The 19923-nt window shown below is 45.4% G+C and overlaps 2 protein-coding genes across 5 annotated transcripts in view; both read right to left on the bottom strand.

Annotated features, from left to right (window-relative positions):
- Positions 1-243: 243 nt before the first annotated feature.
- On the bottom strand, positions 244-16064 carry LOC115187613 (probable palmitoyltransferase ZDHHC11). The gene is made up of 12 exons (XM_029746581.1): positions 15449-16064; positions 15218-15251; positions 11080-11307; positions 9858-10036; positions 9519-9620; positions 9140-9264; positions 4601-4756; positions 4078-4196; positions 3794-3852; positions 3496-3556; positions 3243-3321; positions 244-2081 (listed from the first exon to the last, which is right to left on the bottom strand). Exons 1-12 carry the CDS (start codon positions 15457-15459, stop codon positions 1972-1974), a joined length of 1263 nt encoding a protein of 420 aa, XP_029602441.1. The 5' UTR covers positions 15460-16064; the 3' UTR covers positions 244-1971.
- Positions 16065-18767: 2703 nt separating this feature from the next.
- Positions 18768-19923, bottom strand: part of LOC115187606 (bromodomain-containing protein 9) — a 19780-nt gene continuing 18624 nt past the window's right edge. For all 4 annotated transcript variants that reach the window (XM_029746570.1, XM_029746572.1, XM_029746573.1 and 1 more), the window contains exon 17: positions 18768-19923. This exon is cut by the window's right edge and continues 648 nt beyond it. The gene's annotated coding sequence lies outside the window, so the exon portion shown is untranslated.

The following is a 19923-nucleotide window of genomic DNA, read 5'->3' as shown; positions in this document are numbered from 1 at the left end:
AGCACCGACAGCATTCAAAAGTGACCAAAACATCAGCCAGGAAGCATAGGAACTGAGAAGTGGTCTGTGGTTACCACCTGCAGAACCACTCCTTTATTGGGGGTGTCTTGCTAATTGCCTATAATTTCCACCTGTTGTCTATTCCATTTGCACAACAGCATGTGAAATTTATTGTCAATCAGTGTTGCTTCCTAAGTGGACAGTTTGATTTCACAGAAGTGTGATTGACTTGGAGTTACATTGTGTTGTTTAAGTGTTCCCTTTATTTTTTTGAGCAGTATATATTCTGAGTGAAATGTATTCCACAATAAAGAGACAGTACAGACAGAGTGAGAAAGCAGTAGCACACCACTAAGGTCCAAGGTCAAAGGCCATGGCATGTATATAGAAAGATTAGAAAATAAAAACCTATTTTCTCCAGGAAATGCACCCTGGCTCTAGTCTGGGTACAGGATGTCTTGTGTGGGCTGGTCAATACACGGCCTGTGGGATTCTCTCTCTAGGGAAACAACATTTCCCTCAAAGATACAGTAGAGGCAATTTGCATCCCAATTGGCACACTATTCCTTTGGTGCACTACTGTTAACCAGGACTTATAGGGTGTCATTTGGGATGCACCCTCTCTCTAGGGAAATAAGATATTCCCTAAAAGATAGAGATTGGGACAGAACCCTCTCCTTCCTTCAACATCAACAGTTCTGCTTGGAATGCACATGGGACTTGAAAATCAAAGTCTCAAAGTCTCTGTAATTGTATCACTCTGCCCCCATCTAACCTCTGTGGGTAATTTGATTTCTATGTATGGTTAATTCTCTGATCTTGTCCACTCATGGCATAGACCTCTTTAAAGGGTTATACACCTAGTGGTAATGATTTAACATGTAGAACTGGAGATTATATAACAGTGTCCACTGGGGCCAGGCAGGCTGGTGGTGAAACAGCACCAGAGGAGGCTAGTGAGGGGAGGACACCTCATAATAATGGCTGGAATGGAGTGAACGGAATGGTATCAAACAAAATACATTCATTCCGTTCCAGCCATTACTATGATCCGTGTCCTCCCCATTTAAAGTGCGACCAGCCACCACTGTACAGCACTCATGGATTATCCAAGACACTAATTTAGGTACAGCTCCAAGAAATGTTTCTTAGGAATGACAAATGCTCTGCCACTCCATTGCCTGGATATACATAGGGTATAAATTAAGGACATTTATTGTAGTTCAATTGTTGTTCAATGAGTCTCAGTAGCGCCACTGTGTGGTTAGCTTGGGAATGGAACATTTCATTCAAGTGTTTGTATGGTATGTTTACACATTTTATAATTAAATTCAGGCAAGATCATTATGATCTGAAATGGCTAAATTAGCAAGTAAAACAATTCTTTAAATCCTCAGATAAAATACATAAAATTGCTACAAAATAAATGTCCTTCCCATCACTCAGTGTAAATATCCTATTAAAATAGTAAATTATTTAAAAAAAAGCCAATGTCACCCATCGGAGTCAAGATTTGAGAAATCACATTGTCTGTCCTCTTCCATAGGAATCCAGGTTGCATCCAATGTGTTCTATTCACTAGCACATTCCATAACATTCCATGAGGCATTTTAGAAGCTCGGAATCCAAAGTTCCATTTCCAGGTCCAAGTGGTGATCGTCATAGGCAACAGCAGGAGGTCCGTTGGAGGCATCATGGTGGCTTCAATCCAGCATGAACATTCTATTTGTTCCCCAGTGCTGTGCTGGGTAAATACTGCTGCCGGTGGCCGATTCCATGGCTTCTGACCAGACAACATCAACAGTCATTCTTTGTTCATTTCCCAAAGATTTAACATGTTGTATCGACCAGTTAGTCAACATCCAGTAGGTGATCTACTGTACTGCACACGGACGACGTTCGCTATGGCGTGTCAATGCCTTTAGTTCCTCAGGTACTGTGTGTGGCCACCTGTAGAGCATCAGAGACCAGCTACTGATGAGCTCTGTCAGTGTAGGGGACCCCCTCACACTGGCCTGCTCTGGGGCCCTCTCCACCTCCACCCAACCTCCAGCCCAAGGGGTCATCCATCACCACTTCACCTTCCAGACAGAACATTTAAAACATGTCATTGAGGAAAACCAGCAGATTGGAATTAGTTACACTGATAATCACCTAGGCCTGTGTCCCAAATTGCACCCTATTCCCTATGCAGTGCACTACTTTTGACCAGGACCCATATTCACTGGGTGCTGGTCAAAGGTAGTGAACTAAATAGGGAACAGGGTGCCATTTGGGACACAACTCTAGTTAAATAGGAAAGACCCAGAGACCTAAATTCAGCGTAGGCGTGTAAAAAAGTTCATGCTGAATTTAAAATGTCTGCCCAAACTCACCTGGTATAATCTGGGTGGGTAAACTCCCCGGATATAATCTGGGTGGGTAAACTCCCCGGGTATATTCTGGGTGGGTATACTCCCCGGGTATATTCTGGGTGGGTATACTCCCCAGGTATAATCTGGGTGGGTAAACTCCCCGGGTATATTCTGGGTGGGTATACTCCCCGGGTATATTCTGGGTGGGTATACTCCCCGGGTATATTCTGGGTGGGTATACTCCCCGGGTATATTCTGGGTGGGTATACTCCCCTGGTATATTCTGGGTGGGTATACTAACCTGGTATAATCTGGGTGGGTTTACTCCCCTGGTATAATCTGGGTGGATAAACTCACCTGGTATAATCTGGGTGGGTACACTCACCTGGTATCATCTGGGTGGGTACACTCACCTGGTATCATCTGGGTGGGTACATTCACCTGGTATCATCTGGGTGGTACATTCACCTGGTATCATCTGGGTGGGTACACTCACCTGGTATCATCTGGGTGGGTACACTCACCTGGTATCATCTGGGTGGGTACACTCACCTGGTATCATCTGGGTGGGTACACTCACCTGGTATCACCTGGTTGGGTACACTCACCTGGTATCATCTGGGTGGGTACACTCACCTGGTATCATCTGGGTGTGTAAACTCACCTGGTATAATCTGGGTGTGTAAACTCACCTGGTATAATCTGGGTGGGTAAACTCACCTGGTATAATCTGGGTGGGTAAACTCACCTGGTATAATCTGGGTGGGTAAACTCACCTGGTATAATCTGGGTGGGTAAACTCACCTGGTATCATCTGGGTGGGTAAACTCACCTGGTATCATCTGGGTGGGTAAACTCACCTGGTATCATCTGGGTGGGTAAACTCACCTGGTATAATCTGGGTGGGTAGCTCTGTGCCATAGTAAAAGCCATTTTCCTTTTCTGATGATTTAGTGAAGTTGTCCAACTAGAACAAGAACATATTGACTTATTTTATTATAACAATATTTTCTAGCAAATGTTCCTAACTGATAGTTCTGAAACAAAAGACCTTCATACAGACAATACCCTAAATATTATTTTACAATACGATGACAAAAGTAGTTCAGTGATAACCTTTCATTTGGTTAGGGTAACTGACCTCAGTACAGAAAGATCCAGAAAGTCGACTTGAAATAGTTCCTGTTTCCTGATTCTTGCAGCTACCACAGAAAAAAACAAGGAGGTGCCATGCATAATATGTGATTCTACAAGTCTATCTTTGAGATAAGTACAATAATGTGTTATTCTATAAGTCTATCTTTGAGATAACTTTTACACTTTGGAAGACTACAATTTCACATCTGCATAGCAGGAAAACTTCCAGTACTTGTGTCTTGCAACACTGTACATGATAACCAAATGCATCGGTATCATGATTTCCTAGTGGGATTACCTACCTGACACTGTCTGACAACAACGCATCACAATCCATGGAGGGCTCCATTTGCAGATGATTCTAAAAAACAATAAAATCAACATATCAATCCTGAGAATACATGATTGTGTAGTCTCACTTGTACCAAACTCATGGCTGTGGGATTGAACAAAAATAGTTTGCAAGCAACTATTGGAATTGGGGTCGCAAAATTCCAGTAACTTTCCCAAAATGCAAAGTTTTTCCAGAAATCCTGGTTGGTTAATCACCAAGGCCAGAGAGGAGTAGTGAAACAAAGGATCTGACCTGTCCAGCGTTGCCGTTGCTGTCAGATGACTGGGGAAAGCCCATCTCTATGTCCTGCTGGCTGGCCTGGTTACGCCGTCTTGTTATAATGTAGTCATACGTGCTCATTTTGTTTAACACTGCAGAGACCAGAGGAATGAAGGAAGGAAGACATGCACTATGTAGCGTCTTGTTGTGATGACTTTGTGTATTGTTGTAATGCTGCAAGAGAAACATCCTCAGAGAGAATAATGAAGTGTTGTCATGCCAACTCACATACAGATACACTATTCCATCGGTTCCATTGTACTAAATCAAGCTAAAATCTAGTATATGGAAGGTATTCAAAAGTATTTTGACATATGTACAATATTTTACCCAGGTCTGGGCCCGTATTCACAAAGTCTCAGAACAGAACTGCTGATCAAGGATCAGTTTTGCTTTTCAGATCATAATGAACACGGTTATGTTTTTATATCCTAGATCAGCACTTTCACTCTGAGACACTTGATACATACAGCCCCTGGACCAGTTTGTAACTCACAGAGATAGATGTGGAAGCCCAGTAGGTGAACCAGCAGCAGTAGAGAGCCAGTAGCCAACATGACCGTGAGGAAGGCTACAACCAGGAGACTCCCTGAGCTTGTCTCCATGGGTGCCAGGGGCAGGAAGACCAGCCACGTCCCGTTACTCAACACACCTACAGACAGGAAGACCAGCCACGTCCCGTTACTCAACACACCTACAGACAGGAAGACCAGCCACGTCCCGTTACTCATCACACCTACAGACAGGAAGACCAGCCACGTCCCGTTACTCATCACACCTACAGACAGGAAGACCAGCCACGTCCCGTTACTCAACACACCTACAGACAGGAAGACCAGCCACGTCCCGTTACTCATCACACCTACAGACAGGAAGACCAGCCACGTCCCGTTACTCAACACACCTACAGACAGGAAGACCAGCCACGTCCCGTTACTCAACACACCTACAGACAGGAAGACCAGCCACGTCCCGTTACTCATCACACCTACAGACAGCAAGACCAGCCACGTCCCGTTACTCAACACACCTACAGACAGGAAGACCAGCCACGTCCCGTTACTCAACACACCTACAGACAGGAAGACCAGCCACGTCCCATTACTCAACACACCTACAGACAGGAAGACCAGCCACGTCCCGTTACTCAACACACCTACAGACAGGAAGACCAGCCACGTCCCGTTACTCAACACACCTACAGACAGGAAGACCAGCCACGTCCCATTACTCATCACACCTACAGACAGGAAGAACAGCCACGTCCCGTTACTCAACACACCTACAGACAGGAAGACCAGCCACGTCCCGTTACTTATCACACCTACAGACAGGAAGACCAGCCACGTCCCGTTACTCAACACACCTACAGACAGGAAGACCAGCCACGTCCCGTTACTCAACACACCTACAGACAGGAAGACCAGCCACGTCCCGTTACTCATCACACCTACAGACAGGAAGACCAGCCACGTCCCGTTACTCAACACACCTACAGACAGGAAGACCAGCCACGTCCCGTTACTCATCACACCCACAGACAGGAAGACCAGCCACGTCCCATTACTCATCACACCTACAGACAGGAAGACCAGCCACGTCCCGTTACTCAACACACCTACAGACAGGAAGACCAGCCACGTTCCGTTACTCAACACACCTACAGACAGGAAGACCAGCCACGTCCCGTTACTCAACACACCTACAGACAGGAAGACCAGCCACGTCCCGTTACTCAACACACCTACAGACAGGAAGACCAGCCACGTCCCGTTACTCAACACACCTACAGACAGGAAGACCAGCCACGTCCCGTTACTCATCACACCTACAGACAGGAAGACCAGCCACGTCCCGTTACTCAATCACACCTACAGACAGGAAGACCAGCCACGTCCCGTTACTCATCACACCTACAGACAGGAAGACCAGCCACGTCCCGTTACTCATCACACCTACAGACAGGAAGACCAGCCACGTCCCGTTACTCACCACTACGACAGGAAGACCAGCCACGTCCCGTTACTCAACACACCTACAGACAGGAAGACCAGCCACGTCCCGTTACTCAACACACCTACAGACAGGAAGACCAGCCACGTCCCGTTACTCATCACACCTACAGACAGGAAGACCAGCCACGTCCCGTTACTCATCACACCTACAGACAGGAAGACCAGCCACGTCCCGTTACTCATCACACCTACAGACAGGAAGACCAGCCACGTCCCGTTACTCAACACACCTACAGACAGGAAGACCAGCCACGTCCCGTTACTCATCACACCTACAGACAGGAAGACCAGCCACGTCCCGTTACTCATCACACCTACAGACAGGAAGACCAGCCACGTCCCGTTACTCAACACACCTACAGACAGGAAGACCAGCCACGTCCCGTTACTCAACACACCTACAGACAGGAAGACCAGCCACGTCCCATTACTCAACACACCTACAGACAGGAAGACCAGCCACATCCCGTTACTCAACACACCTACAGACAGGAAGACCAGCCACGTCCCGTTACTCATCACACCTACAGACAGGAAGACCAGCCACGTCCCGTTACTCATCACACCTACAGACAGGAAGAACAGCCACGTCCCGTTACTCATAACACCTACAGACAGGAAGACCAGCCACGTCCCGTTACTCATAACACCTACAGACAGGAAGACCAGCCACGTCCCGTTACTCATCACACCCACAGACAGGAAGACCAGCCACGTCCCGTTACTCATCACACCCACAGACAGGAAGACCAGCCACGTCCCATTACTCATCACACCTACAGACAGGAAGACCAGCCACGTCCCGTTACTCAACACACCTACAGACAGGAAGACCAGCCACGTCCCGTTACTCATCACACCTACAGACAGGAAGACCAGCCACGTCCCGTTACTCATCACACCTACAGACAGGAAGACCAGCCACGTCCCGTTACTCATAACACCTACAGACAGGAAGACCAGCCACGTCCCGTTACTCAACACACCTACAGACAGGAAGACCAGCCACGTCTCGTTACTCAACACACCTACAGACAGGAAGACCAGCCACGTCCCGTTACTCAACACACCTACAGACAGGAAGACCAGCCACGTCCCGTTACTCATCACACCCACAGACAGGAAGACCAGCCACGTCCCGTTACTCATCACACCTACAGACAGGAAGACCAGCCACGTCCCGTTACTCAACACACCCACAGACAGGAAGACCAGCCACGTCTCGTTACTCAACACACCTACAGACAGGAAGACCAGCCACGTCTCGTTACTCAACACACCTACAGACAGGAAGACCAGCCACGTCCCGTTACTCATCACACCTACACAGACAGGAAGACCAGCCACGTCCCGTTTTTTTGCCCATACCTGACATAGATGATCAAAATCATCATCCAATTACTTCTCTGATGACCTCATATTGAACCCAGTCGTCTGCATTGCCTCCTCTCTATCTAGTCTAGTTAAGCTGACCTAACACCACCGAAGACCACGACTCATTGGTAAACTGTGGTGAGGTGATGAACTCACTGGTATACTGTGGTGAGGTGATGAACTCACTGGTAAACTGCGGTGAGGTGATGAACTCACTGGTAAACTGTGTTGAGGTGATGAACTCACTGGTAAACTGTGGTGCGGTGATGAACTCACTGGTAAACTGTGGTGCGGTGATGAACTCACTGGTAAACTGTGGTGCGGTGATGAACTCACTGGTAAACTGTGGTGAGGTGATGAACTCACTGGTAAACTGTGGTGAGGTGATAAACTCACTGGTAAACTGTGGTGAGGTGATGAACTCACTGGTAAACTGCGGTGAGGTGATGAACTCACTGGTTAACTGTGGTGAGGTGATGAACTCACTGGTAAACTGTGGTGAGGTGATGAACTCACTGGTAAACTGTGGTGAGGTGATAAACTCACTGGTAAACTGTGGTGAGGTGATGAACTCACTGGTAAACTGTGGTGAGGTGATAAACTCACTGGTAAACTGTGGTGAGGTGATGAACTCACTGGTAATGTCACATCCTGACCAGTATAGGGGTTATTTGTTATTGTAGTTTGGTCAGGACGTGGCAGGGGGTGTTTGTTTTATGTGGTTCAGGGTGTGTTTGTGTATGTGTTCATGTAGAGGGGTATTTGATTTATATGGTTCGGGGTGGTTGTGTATGTAGAGGGGTATTTGATTTATTAGTCCAGGGTTTTGGTTATTGTTCTATGTTAGTTTATTTCTATGTTCAGTCTAGTTGTTTGTATTTCTATGTTTAGCTAATTGGTGTTGGGGCCTTCAGTTGGAGGCAGCTGTCTATCGTTGCCTGTGATTGAAGGTCCTATATTTAGGAGTGTGTTTGTTTTGGGAATTGTGGGAGATTGTTTCTTGTTTTGCTGTGTGCCTGATGAGACTGTCTAGTTCGTTTGTTTTTGTATGCGTTGTTTGTGTTTTTCCTTCTTCACCAAATAAAATGAAGATGAGTATACATTTTCCCGCTGCGTTTTGGTCTACACCCTACGACACCCGTGACAGGTAAACTGTGGTGAGGTGATGAACTCACTGGTAAACTATGGTACTGTCACGTCCTGACCAGTATAGGGGTTATTTGTTATTGTAGTTTGGTCAGGACGTGGCAGGGGGTGTTTGTTTTATGTGGTTCAGGGTGTGTTTTGTGTACGTGTTTAGGTAGAGGGGTATTTGATTTATTAGTCTGGGGTTTGTTAGTCATTGTTCTATGTTAGTATATTTTCTATGTTCTATGTTTAGTTATTGGGGTTGGACCTTCAATTGGAGGCAGCTGGTTATTGTTGCCTCTGAGGGTCCTATAATTAGGAGTTTGTTTTTGTGGGAGATTGTTTCTTGTTTTGCTGTATGCCTGATGAGACTGTCTAGTTTGTTTGTTTTTGTATACGGTGTTTGTGTTTCCCTTCTTCACCAAATAAAAAAGAAGATGAGTGTACATTTGCCCGCTGCGTCTTGGTCTCTAACCTACGACATCCGTGACAGGTACGGTGAGGAGACGGAAACTCACTGTCAAACTGTTGTGCGGTGCGGAGACTGGCAGGGTCCATATAATGCTGGATGAAGATGAACAGGATGACCATGAGAAGCACGAGGACGCCCAGCGTAGCAGACAACACCGTCACAAAGAAGTACCTGAGGAGGAGAAACAGAGAAACGTGGCTTTGATCTCAATCAAATGTATTGGATTTTACCTTGTCCTTTTTATATGAGGCACAAAGTGCTTTCCAGTTACCCGGCCCAGACCCCAAAGAACAAGCAAAGCAGAAGCTAAAGCAAAGTGGCTGGAATAAACTACATTTAAAAGAATGATATTCAAAACAATATTTCCTCAAACTCTTAGTAGTCAACGTGACTGAAATGGGCCATCCTCCCATGCTTCCTCTTACCAGTAGTTCTGACCCCCCACACAGTTATTCAGCCATTTACAATGGTGGTCAAAGTCTTCAATACACTTGTTGCACACACCACAGTGCTTCACTTTCGGGTCCCTAGAGAGAGACACAGAGAAACCACATCAACCTTGTTGCAATTTCCTCAATGAGAAAAAAAACACAATTGTATCTCAATGTATAGTATAATGCAACAGGTCAGGAATATGTACTTTTAAAGGAGAAATTCTGAATTCAAACCGGAACAAAATATCTGCCCGCCACTTTTAAAAGCGAATGAAAACATTTGACCATTTCCAGATTGCCCTTTTAAAGAGACTTGGGTGAGATACATACACATTGATTTTACACAGGTAGCAGTGTAGGTTGTGGATAACATGAGGTTGTTTCTTCTTGTCGAAGACAGGCAGTGGGTTGGAGTAGCTCTTCTTGGCACGGACGCCTGCCTCTGCTGGGTCTATAGACACGGCAGCTAGATGGGTGACCAGGTGCACAATGAAGGCTATACCAGTCAGCTGCATAGTGGAATGGTCAAGGGACTAACAAGGGAAATATTGATACAATTGATCAAATAACCACACCATGAACCATAGTAGAATCCAAACCAGCTTGAATATCTGATTCAGTAGCGATGTTTGACATAAGAAGTGTCCACTCTCATTCCAGATGTCATTTTCACAGACCTTAGTGACTTCAAATGACTATACGGTATACTAGTGAATAATACTAGTGAATAATACTAGTGAATAATATAACCTTCAACTCATTCATGATCTTCTCACAGAAGATTCCATTGTGTGTGGAAGAGCCACACATAAGAAACGGGGCATTTAGGAGAGCCATGGAGGTACACATAAGAAACGGGGCATTTAGGAGAGCCATGGAGGTACACATAAGAAACGGGGCATTTAGGAGAGCCATGGAGGTACACATAAGAAACGGGGCATTTAGGAGAGCCATGGAGGTACACAAAAGCTTCTCTATGTGAGGAGGAGTAGTAGTGCCAAGTCTGAATAAATAAACCCTTTCTGTTTCTGCCATCAACCTGCTAGCCTTTAAACAAGAGGTGCAGCTGACATCATACTGCAGTCAAATCAAGACAAAAGACGCTGTGATGACAGTGGCTTACATCCCAAATGGCACCCTATTCCCTACATAGTACACAACTTTTGACCTAAAGTAGTGCACTATGTAGGGAATAGGGTGCCATTTGGGACGTTAGGCAACATTAAAGCCTTCTATGCAATTTATAGGTCTTGCTCTTCACTCAAAGCAGAAATATTTCAGGAACTGAAACCAAGCAAGACATCTCACAGAAAACATCTGACGTGAACACCTTGGTCAAATATTTACACTTATTTGAGTTGAGAATGACTTTTGGTACTATTCTATTGGTTCTACTTGTACCTGGAAAACTAAATCAAATGGTTCTACTTGTACCAGGCAAAGTCAATCGAGTGCAGCTCAAGTATTTGAAAGTATTTGACCCAGGCCCCCTTGAAACCTTTTCAACCTCTGCTTTCAACCCAGAGTCCTTGACTCCTTGAGTAAAGGTTACAGAGTAGGCCATGTGGCTCCAGGGTGAAGGTAGTAGTGGGATATAGATCCCAAAGCCAACTACAGCCATGTAGCTGTATATTGTCCATCCCACCAGCTGGAAGGAGTGAGGGGGACAGGCCCAGCCGTTAACCCTGGAGAGAGATGCCGCCGAGGGGGTCACCAGCTCATTCCTGCTGCTGCCGCGTGCAGGGGCCGTCCGCCTCAGCCCCCGCCCAAAACAGCTCATCTGGAACACAGAAGACAGCGACACATAGGACCAAGGTCCCAAATGGCACCCTATTCAGTGCACTACTTTAAACCAGGACCCATAGTTCTCTGATCAAATGTAGTGCACTATATAGAGACTAGTGTGCCATTTGGGACGCATCCCAGGCATTTCTCCTGACCACAATACCTGACCAGGAAAACCTCTCTGGTTATAGACTATGATGACTAGCACCCTGGTTATAGTCTATGATGACTAGCACCCTGGTTATAGACTATGATGACTAGCACCCTGGTTATAGACTATGATGACTATGACCCTGGTTATAGACTATGATGACTAGCACCCTGGTTATAGACTATGATGACTAGGACCCTGGTTATAGACTATGATGACTAGGACCCTGGTTATAGACTATGATGACTAGCACCCTGGTTATAGACTATGATGACTAGGACCCTGGTTATAGACTATGATGACTAGGACCCTGGTTATAGACTATGCTGACTAGGACCCTGGTTATTGTCTATGCTGACTAGGACCCTGGTTATAGACTATGATGACTAGGACCCTGGTTATAGTCTACGAACCTGGTTATAGACTATGCTGACTAGGACCCTGGTTATAGACTATGATGACTAGGACCCTGGTTATAGTCTATGATGACTAGGAACCTGGTTATAGTCTACGAACCTGGTTATAGACTATGATGACTAGGACCCTGGTTATAGACTATGATGACTAGGAACCTGGTTATAGTCTATGATGACTAGGAACCTGGTTATAGTCTACAAACCTGGTTATAGACTATGCTGACTAGGACCCTGGTTATAGACTATGATGATTAGGACCCTGGTTATAGTCTATGATGACTAGGACCCTGGTTATAGACTATGATGACTAGGACCCTGGTTATAGACTATGATGACTAGGAACCTGGTTATAGTCTATGATGACTAGGATCCTGGTTATAGACTATGATGACTAGGACCCTGGTTATAGACTATGATGACTAGGACCCTGGTTATAGTCTATGATGACTAGGAACCTGGTTATAGTCTACGAACCTGGTTATAGACTATGCTGACTAGGACCCTGGTTATTGTCTATGCTGACTAGGACCCTGGTTATAGACTATGATGACTAGGACCCTGGTTATAGTCTATGATGACTAGGAACCTGGTTATAGTCTACGAACCTGGTTATAGACTATGATGACTAGGAACCTGGTTATAGTCTTTTATGACTAGGAACCTGGTTATAGTCTATGATGACTAGGAACCTGGTTATAGACTATGATGACTAGGAACCTGGTTATAGTCTATGATGACTAGGAACCTGGTTATAGTCTACGAACCTGGTTATAGTCTATGCTGACTAGGAACCTGGTTATAGACTATGATGACTAGGACCCTGGTTATAGACTATGATGACTATGACCCTGGTTATAGACTATGATGACTAGGACCCTGGTTATAGACTATGCTGACTAGGACCCTGGTTATAGTCTATGATGACTAGGAACCTGGTTATAGACTATGATGACTAGGAACCTGGTTATAGACTATGATGACTAGGAACCTGGTTATTGTCTATGCTGACTAGGACCCTGGTTATAGACTATGATGACTAGGACCCTGGTTATAGTCTATGATGACTAGGACCCTGGTTATAGACTATGATGACTAGGAACCTGGTTATTGTCTATGCTGACTAGGACCCTGGTTATAGACTATGATGACTAGGACCCTGGTTATAGTCTATGATGACTAGGAACCTGGTTATAGACTATGATGACTAGGAACCTGGTTATAGTCTACGAACCTGGTTATAGACTATGCTGACTAGGACCCTGGTTATAGACTATGCTGACTAGGACCCTGGTTATAGACTATGCTGACTAGGACCCTGGTTATTGTCTATGCTGACTAGGACCCTGGTTATAGACTATGCTGACTAGGACCCTGGTTATTGTCTATGCTGACTAGGACCCTGGTTATTGTCTATGCTGACTAGGACCCTGGTTATAGACTATGATGACTAGGACCCTGGTTATAGACTATGATGACTAGGACCCTGGTTATAGACTATGATGACTAGGAACCTGGTTATAGTCTATGATGACTAGGAACCTGGTTATAGTCTACGAACCTGGTTATAGACTATGCTGACTAGGACCCTGGTTATAGTCTATGCTGACTAGGACCCTGGTTATAGACTATGCTGACTAGGACCCTGGTTATTGTCTATGCTGACTAGGACCCTGGTTATTGTCTATGCTGACTAGGACCCTGGTTATTGTCTATGCTGACTAGGACCCTGGTTATAGACTATGATGACTAGGACCCTGGTTTTAGACTATGATGACTAGGACCCTGGTTATTGTCTATGCTGACTAGGACCCTGGTTATAGACTATGATGACTAGGACCCTGGTTTTAGACTATGATGACTAGGACCCTGGTTATAGACTATGATCCAAAGTTCTTCATTTTGTGTGTCAAATGGCCAAGGACAACTTGCCCCCTTCCATCATCACACCAAAAGTGAAAAGGATGTTTTGTGTCTCTTTTAGAACGCATGATGCCACACTGGTAGGCTGCGGTTACATTTGCCAGGGAAATGAGTTGAGTTGGAGCATGACGGCATCGTTACCATCCCCCACAACCATCCTGTATCAACAGCTTATCTCACCGTGTCCATAGCGGTTCAGCATAGTATCTAAACACTCTGGGCTGACGTCCCAAATGGCACCCGATTCCCTATATATTACACTACTTCTGACCAGGACCCATAGCGCTCTAGTCTAATGTAGTGCCCTATATAAAGAACAGGGTGCCGTTTGGGACGGGCACAACTGTGGTCATAATATCCAACCCTTCTGGGCGGTTTCGGTTAAGATGAAAACAAATGTACTTCCTTTTCTTTGGACTATCTGTTTTTTAAAAACAGAAGTTCGTTTCACAAGGAGGATATTGCTTTGAGCAGTCAGCCAGTCACAACATTTTAACCTTTCCCAATCAAAGCTGAACTTTTTCTATGACATTTACGCGGACAAAGTCCTCCTATGCCACTATGTTTCTATCGTTATTTCTGACTTAAAATTGTCCCTTCCTCGTCTTACCTTCTCCACTAAGCTGTCAAAATCATAATGACCATTCTCTTAATTCTCAAAATTCAATTGTCAGAATGTTAGTGCATGAAAAATGATGATGCTGTAGAGCTAATCGTATTGTCATCATCTTCATTTTGGCACACTTGGGCATTGAGCCAGCGCTTTGACATGGGCGTATGATCCTGTGTGCCTCCTGAGTTCATTGACAGGGGTTGAAATTCGGTTGCCTAGCAAATTCAGTAATAAATCCCTGTGGCGTATTCATTAAGCGCCATACGGAAGAAGATGTACTGAAACTGGGAAAGACTAGTCTAGACTTGTCCAATAAGAAACCCTCGTTTTCGTTTGCAGTTGTAAAACGTTTTGCCCCGGTGTGGACTAATGAATAGGACCCAGGCTTCTTATTTGCGCTCCTGCCAATCTGATGGTTTCTCCGACTACACTGTTTTGCTAGGCAAATAATGTAGCCCTAGTTCCCACAATAGTTGAAACATAAATCGAGACAGGAAAATGTATAGTGAGGCAAATGGCTTTATTATAGAGAAGCCATAACAAAATGCACCAACCGGACGTTTGTAACTGCGAATGTTCCATAATGCGATTTGTTTTCATCATCTGTCAGTCACACACTCAACAACGCTAGCAAACAACACCACAATCAGAACTAAACATTTTCCAAAACACCAACGTGCACAGCTGCAAACATAAAATACATAAACTGATTAGACACATTATATCAAAACACATCAAATGTGCTATTGAAGTTGACCTTTTTACATCTGTAAAGTGTATTCAAAATTATCAGAAAATTACTTACGTTTGTCGGATGGCGTTCAATAACGAAAAGCACACTGTGATGACAAAAATAAATATTTGCTCAAATTAAGAAGCAGAATTCACCGTCTTGATTGCCCATAATTGTTTGGTTCACCCAATCAGTCGGACTTTTGTCTCAACTACAGTCTCTTGCCAAAACGCAAAAGCGCAGTGAATCAATTGAGCAGGCAACACTTAGGAAGGCTACTAGGCTATATAAAATGTAACGTACGTAAGATCCATATCAAAGGAACTTGCACGGTGGGTGTCAGTCAATCATCATAAGTTGGAGAACTTATCTCGCGGTGCGACCACTGCTATGGAAACTGGCCTTGGAGAAACGCGCATGCCCCGTACGCGGTGCTAATATAACACCCTCTGAAAGGACGCCTTTAACATTTACCAGGCTGACTGTACAACCAAGTTTCTGAGTACTTTGCATACCTAAAACATAATTTTTTTTAAAATAAAAATGAAATATATGTGTACATATGCAGCCTAGAACTCTAGCCCTATAACCTTGGCATTGCATTCATCTTCATGTAGCTGTAATTAGGGAGATTCCTTCCCATGACTTGTTTGCTTCTTTAGGAGTAATTTACTTTACAGTTATTATGCTGCATCATTTATAGCCTCCACAGAACAACAGGAACTGAAACCAGGTAGGAAATACTGTGGCAGTGAAACTTGTGCTTTCTTAACAGACTCCTACACATGCTTTAAAGACTGCATCCTAAATGGAACCCTGTTCCCTCTATAGTGCACTTTTAAAGAATGTGTAGGAGTCTGTTCCAGTTCATCCCAAAGGTGTTCGATGGGGTTGAGATTTCCCTTCACTGGAACTAAGGGGCCTAGCCAGAACCATGAAAAACAGCCCCAGGCCCATTATTCTTCCTCCACCAAACTTTACAGTTGGCACTATGCATTGGGGCAGGTAGGGTTCTCCTGGCATCCGCCAAACCCAGATTTATCTGTCAGACTGCCAGATGGTGAAGCGTGATTCATCACTCCAGAGAACACGTTTCCACTGCTCCAGAGTCCAATGGTGGCAAGCTTTACACCACTCCAGGGGACACTTGGCATTGCGCATGGTGATTTTAGGCTCGTGTGTGGCTGCTTGGCCATGGAAACCCATTTCATGAAGCTCCTGACGAACAGTTATTGTGCTGATGTTGCTTCCAGAGGCAGTTTGAAACTCAGTAGTGAGTGTTGTAACCGAGGACAGATCATTTTAATGCCCTACACGCTTCAGCACTAGGTGGTCCCGTTCTGTGAGCTTGTGTGGCCTACCACTTCACGGCTGAGTCGTTGTTGCTCCTAGACGTTTCCATATTACAATAACAGCACTTACAGTTGACCGGTGAAGCTCTAGCAGGGCAGAAATTTGACAAACTTACTTGTTGGAAAGGTGGCATCCTATGACAGTGCCACGTTGAAAGTCACTGAACTCTTCAGTAAGGCCATTCTACTGCCAATGTTTGTCTATGGAGATTGCATGGCGGTGTGCTCTATTTTATACACCTGTCAGCAACGGGTTTGGCTGAAATAGCAGAATATACTAATTTAAAGGTGTCCACATACTTTTGTATATATAGTGTATATTGTTCCTTTGTATCCTGTTTCTTACCCGCCGTCCCTAATGGTCTGAATGAACCCTTTTCAGAACCTGATGGGCATAAACCAGCACAGACCTACTAACAACATTGACATTCATTTCAGTGTGATGTTTTGAACTCAACATTGAATAGTCTCTTTCCTCTCAGCCACAGAGATACAGTGGCTGTGAGAAGAGATGGAACATTGCATGGCAACTGTGTTACCTTTCCATTAATACAAGAGTCCATTCTAGAATTGTCCTTAAATAGAACAGACAGTTCAGCTAAAACTGGTGGGTTGGACATGTAGCTTAGCAACAATAGCTCTTGGGTGGCATGTAAGAGACTCCACTCCAACATGCTTGTTCCTTTTCTCACTAACAGTGGGCAGCCATGTAAACACAGGGACCAGTCCTTTTCACACCGGACCAATACAACCTGCGTGATAACATCCTTTAAGAGAGGAGGACAGTTGGTAGGCTCCTGGGGCCTTATTATATATCAAGTGTCTCAGAGTAAAAGACTGCTGATTTAGGATCAGTTTAGCCATTTAGTTCACAATGAACAGGATTACATGGACGGGGGGGTCTGATCCTGGATCAGCACTCCTATGCTGAGATGGTTGATACATATGGTCCCTGAGCTTGTTTTTAACCTTTATTGAACTAGGCAAGTTAGATACAAATTCTTATTTACAAAGACGGCCTATCCCGGCCAAACCCTCCCCTAAGCCGGACGACACTGGGCCAATTGTGCACCACCCTATGGGACTTCCGAATTACGGCCGGTTGTGATACAGCCCGGGATCGAACCAGGGTCTGTAGTGATGCCTCTAGCACTGCGATGCACTGCCTTAGACCGCTGCGCCACTCGGGAGCCCTTTTATACCGCTCTGATATCTGCCCTCTTGAAAAGTATGAGATAAGACTCCACTGTATCATATCAATCCCTGAAGTGCCCAAAACATTTGAAAGAAAAGCTAATGAATGACACAGTAGTGTGTACTACTGACACAGTAGGGTCTGTTTGGCCCTGTCCGAGGGTATCATCGGATGGGGCCACAGTGTCTCCTGACCCCTCCTGTCTCAGCCTCCAGTATTCATGCTGCAGTAGTTTATGTGTCGGGGGGCTAGGGTCAGTCTGTTATATCTGGAGTATTTCTCCTGTCTTATCCGGTGTCCTGTGTGAATTTAAGTATGCTCTCTCTAATTTTCTTTCTTTCTCTCTCTCTCTCGGGGGACCTGAGCCCTAGGACCATGCCTCAGGATTACCTGGCATGATGACTCCTTGCTGTCCCCAGTCCACCTGGCTGTGCTGCTGCTCCAGTTTCAACTGTTCTGCCTGCGGCTACGGAACCCTGACCTGTTCACCGGACGTGCTACCTGTCCCAGACCTGCTGTTTTCAACTCTCTAGAGACAGCAGGAGCGGTAGAGATACTCTGAATGATCGGCTATGAAAAGCCAACTGACATTTACTCTTGAGGTGCTGACCTGCTGCACCCTCGACAACCACTGTGATTATTATTATTTGACCCTGCTGGTCATCTATGAACATTTGAACATCTTGGCCATCTTCTGTTATAATCTCCACCCGGGACAGCCAGAAGAGGACTGGCCACCCCTCATAGCCTGGTTCCTCTCAAGGTTTCTTCCTAGGTTTTGGCCTTTCTAGGGAGTTTTTCCTAGCCACCGTGGCTTCTACACCTGCATTGCTTGCTGTTTGGGGTTTTAGGCTTGGTTTCTGTACAGCACTTTGAGATATCAGCTGATGTAAGAAGGGCTAAAAATACATTTGATTTGATTTGTAAAAACACAACCTGATGACACAGTACTGTGTAAAAACACAACCTGATGACACAGTACTGTGTAAAAACACAACCTGATGACACAGTACTGTGTAAAAACACAACCTGATGACACAGTACTGTGTAAAAACACAACCTGATGACACAGTACTGTGTAAAAACACAACCTGATGACACAGTACTGTGTAAAAACACAACCTGTGGCGACTTTATTCTCTTAAGTATAGCGCACATACAAATAATCTGTACAATCATGATGACCTTTCACAACATGTCTGAGGTTCGCTCTCGTTGTCCCCAGGGTGTTGAGAGCAGAGTCAGACAACAAAACAACCAGTGTGGTTAAAAACAGGACGTCAGATCAGCTCTGAGTAGAAGTTTCCTCTAAGCCACAGATCTAGGATCAGATTACCCATCAAACAATGTCTGACCCCAGACCAGTAGTTAGAGGCATCGTCTACCAACTCCATAGTAGTGTCTCAATAGCAGTATCGCTATACTCAGAAGTCCTAATGTTGGATACAAACAAGCAGCATTATGTTGTCACCCAGAGTTACATTTGTTTGTTTTTCAAGCTACAGAAAACAATATTTTAGATAAAGCAGGTTTTTAAAGAGTTAAAACTGTTTTGTGTTTCCTTTTCTGCCTCATAGGTCAGCTGTTGGATGTGGAGCCTGGCTCAGGAGACTGGAGGAACTCATAGGTCAGCTGTTGGATGTGGAGCCTGGCTCTGGGGACTGGAGGAACTCATAGGTCAGCTGTTGGATGTGGAGCCTGGCTCTGGAGACTGGAGGAACTCATAGGTCAGCTGTTGGATGTGGAGCCTGGCTCTGGAGACTGGAGGAACTCATAGGTCAGCTGTTGGATGTGGAGCCTGGCTCTGGGGACTGGAGGAACTCATAGGTTAGCTGTTGGATGTGGAGCCTGGCTCTGGAGACTGGAGGAACTCATAGGTCAGCTGTTGGATGTGGAGCCTGGCTCTGGAGACTGGAGGAACTCATAGGTCAGCTGTTGGATGTGGAGCCTGGCTCTGGGGACTGGAGGAACTCATAGGTCAGCTGTTGGATGTGGAGCCTGGCTCTGGAGACTGGAGGAACTCATAGGTCAGCTGTTGGCTGTGGAGCCTGGCTCTGGGGACTGGAGGAACTCATAGGTCAGCTGTTGGATGTGGAGCCTGGCTCTGGAGACTGGAGGAACTCATAGGTCAGCTGTTGGCTGTGGAGCCTGGCTCTGGAGACTGGAGGAACTCATAGGTCAGCTGTTGGATGTGGAGCCTGGCTCTGGAGACTGGAGGAACTCATAGGTCA

The sequence above is a fragment of the Salmo trutta genome, unplaced genomic scaffold (genome assembly GCF_901001165.1).
Source record: "Salmo trutta unplaced genomic scaffold, fSalTru1.1, whole genome shotgun sequence".
Taxonomy (NCBI): Eukaryota; Metazoa; Chordata; class Actinopteri; order Salmoniformes; family Salmonidae; genus Salmo; species Salmo trutta.
Note: the sequence above shows the minus strand (reverse complement) of the source record. Positions and strands in the feature narration are given on the sequence as shown.

Coding starts and splice junctions, on each gene's coding strand:
- LOC115187613 (XM_029746581.1), bottom strand. Junction 3,853..4,077: donor GCAACGGCAACGCTGGACAG/GTCAGATCCTTT, acceptor ATTGTTTTTTAG/AATCATCTGCAAATGGAGCC. Junction 3,557..3,793: donor TTGTTGTCAGACAGTGTCAG/GTAGGTAATCCC, acceptor TTTCTGTGGTAG/CTGCAAGAATCAGGAAACAG.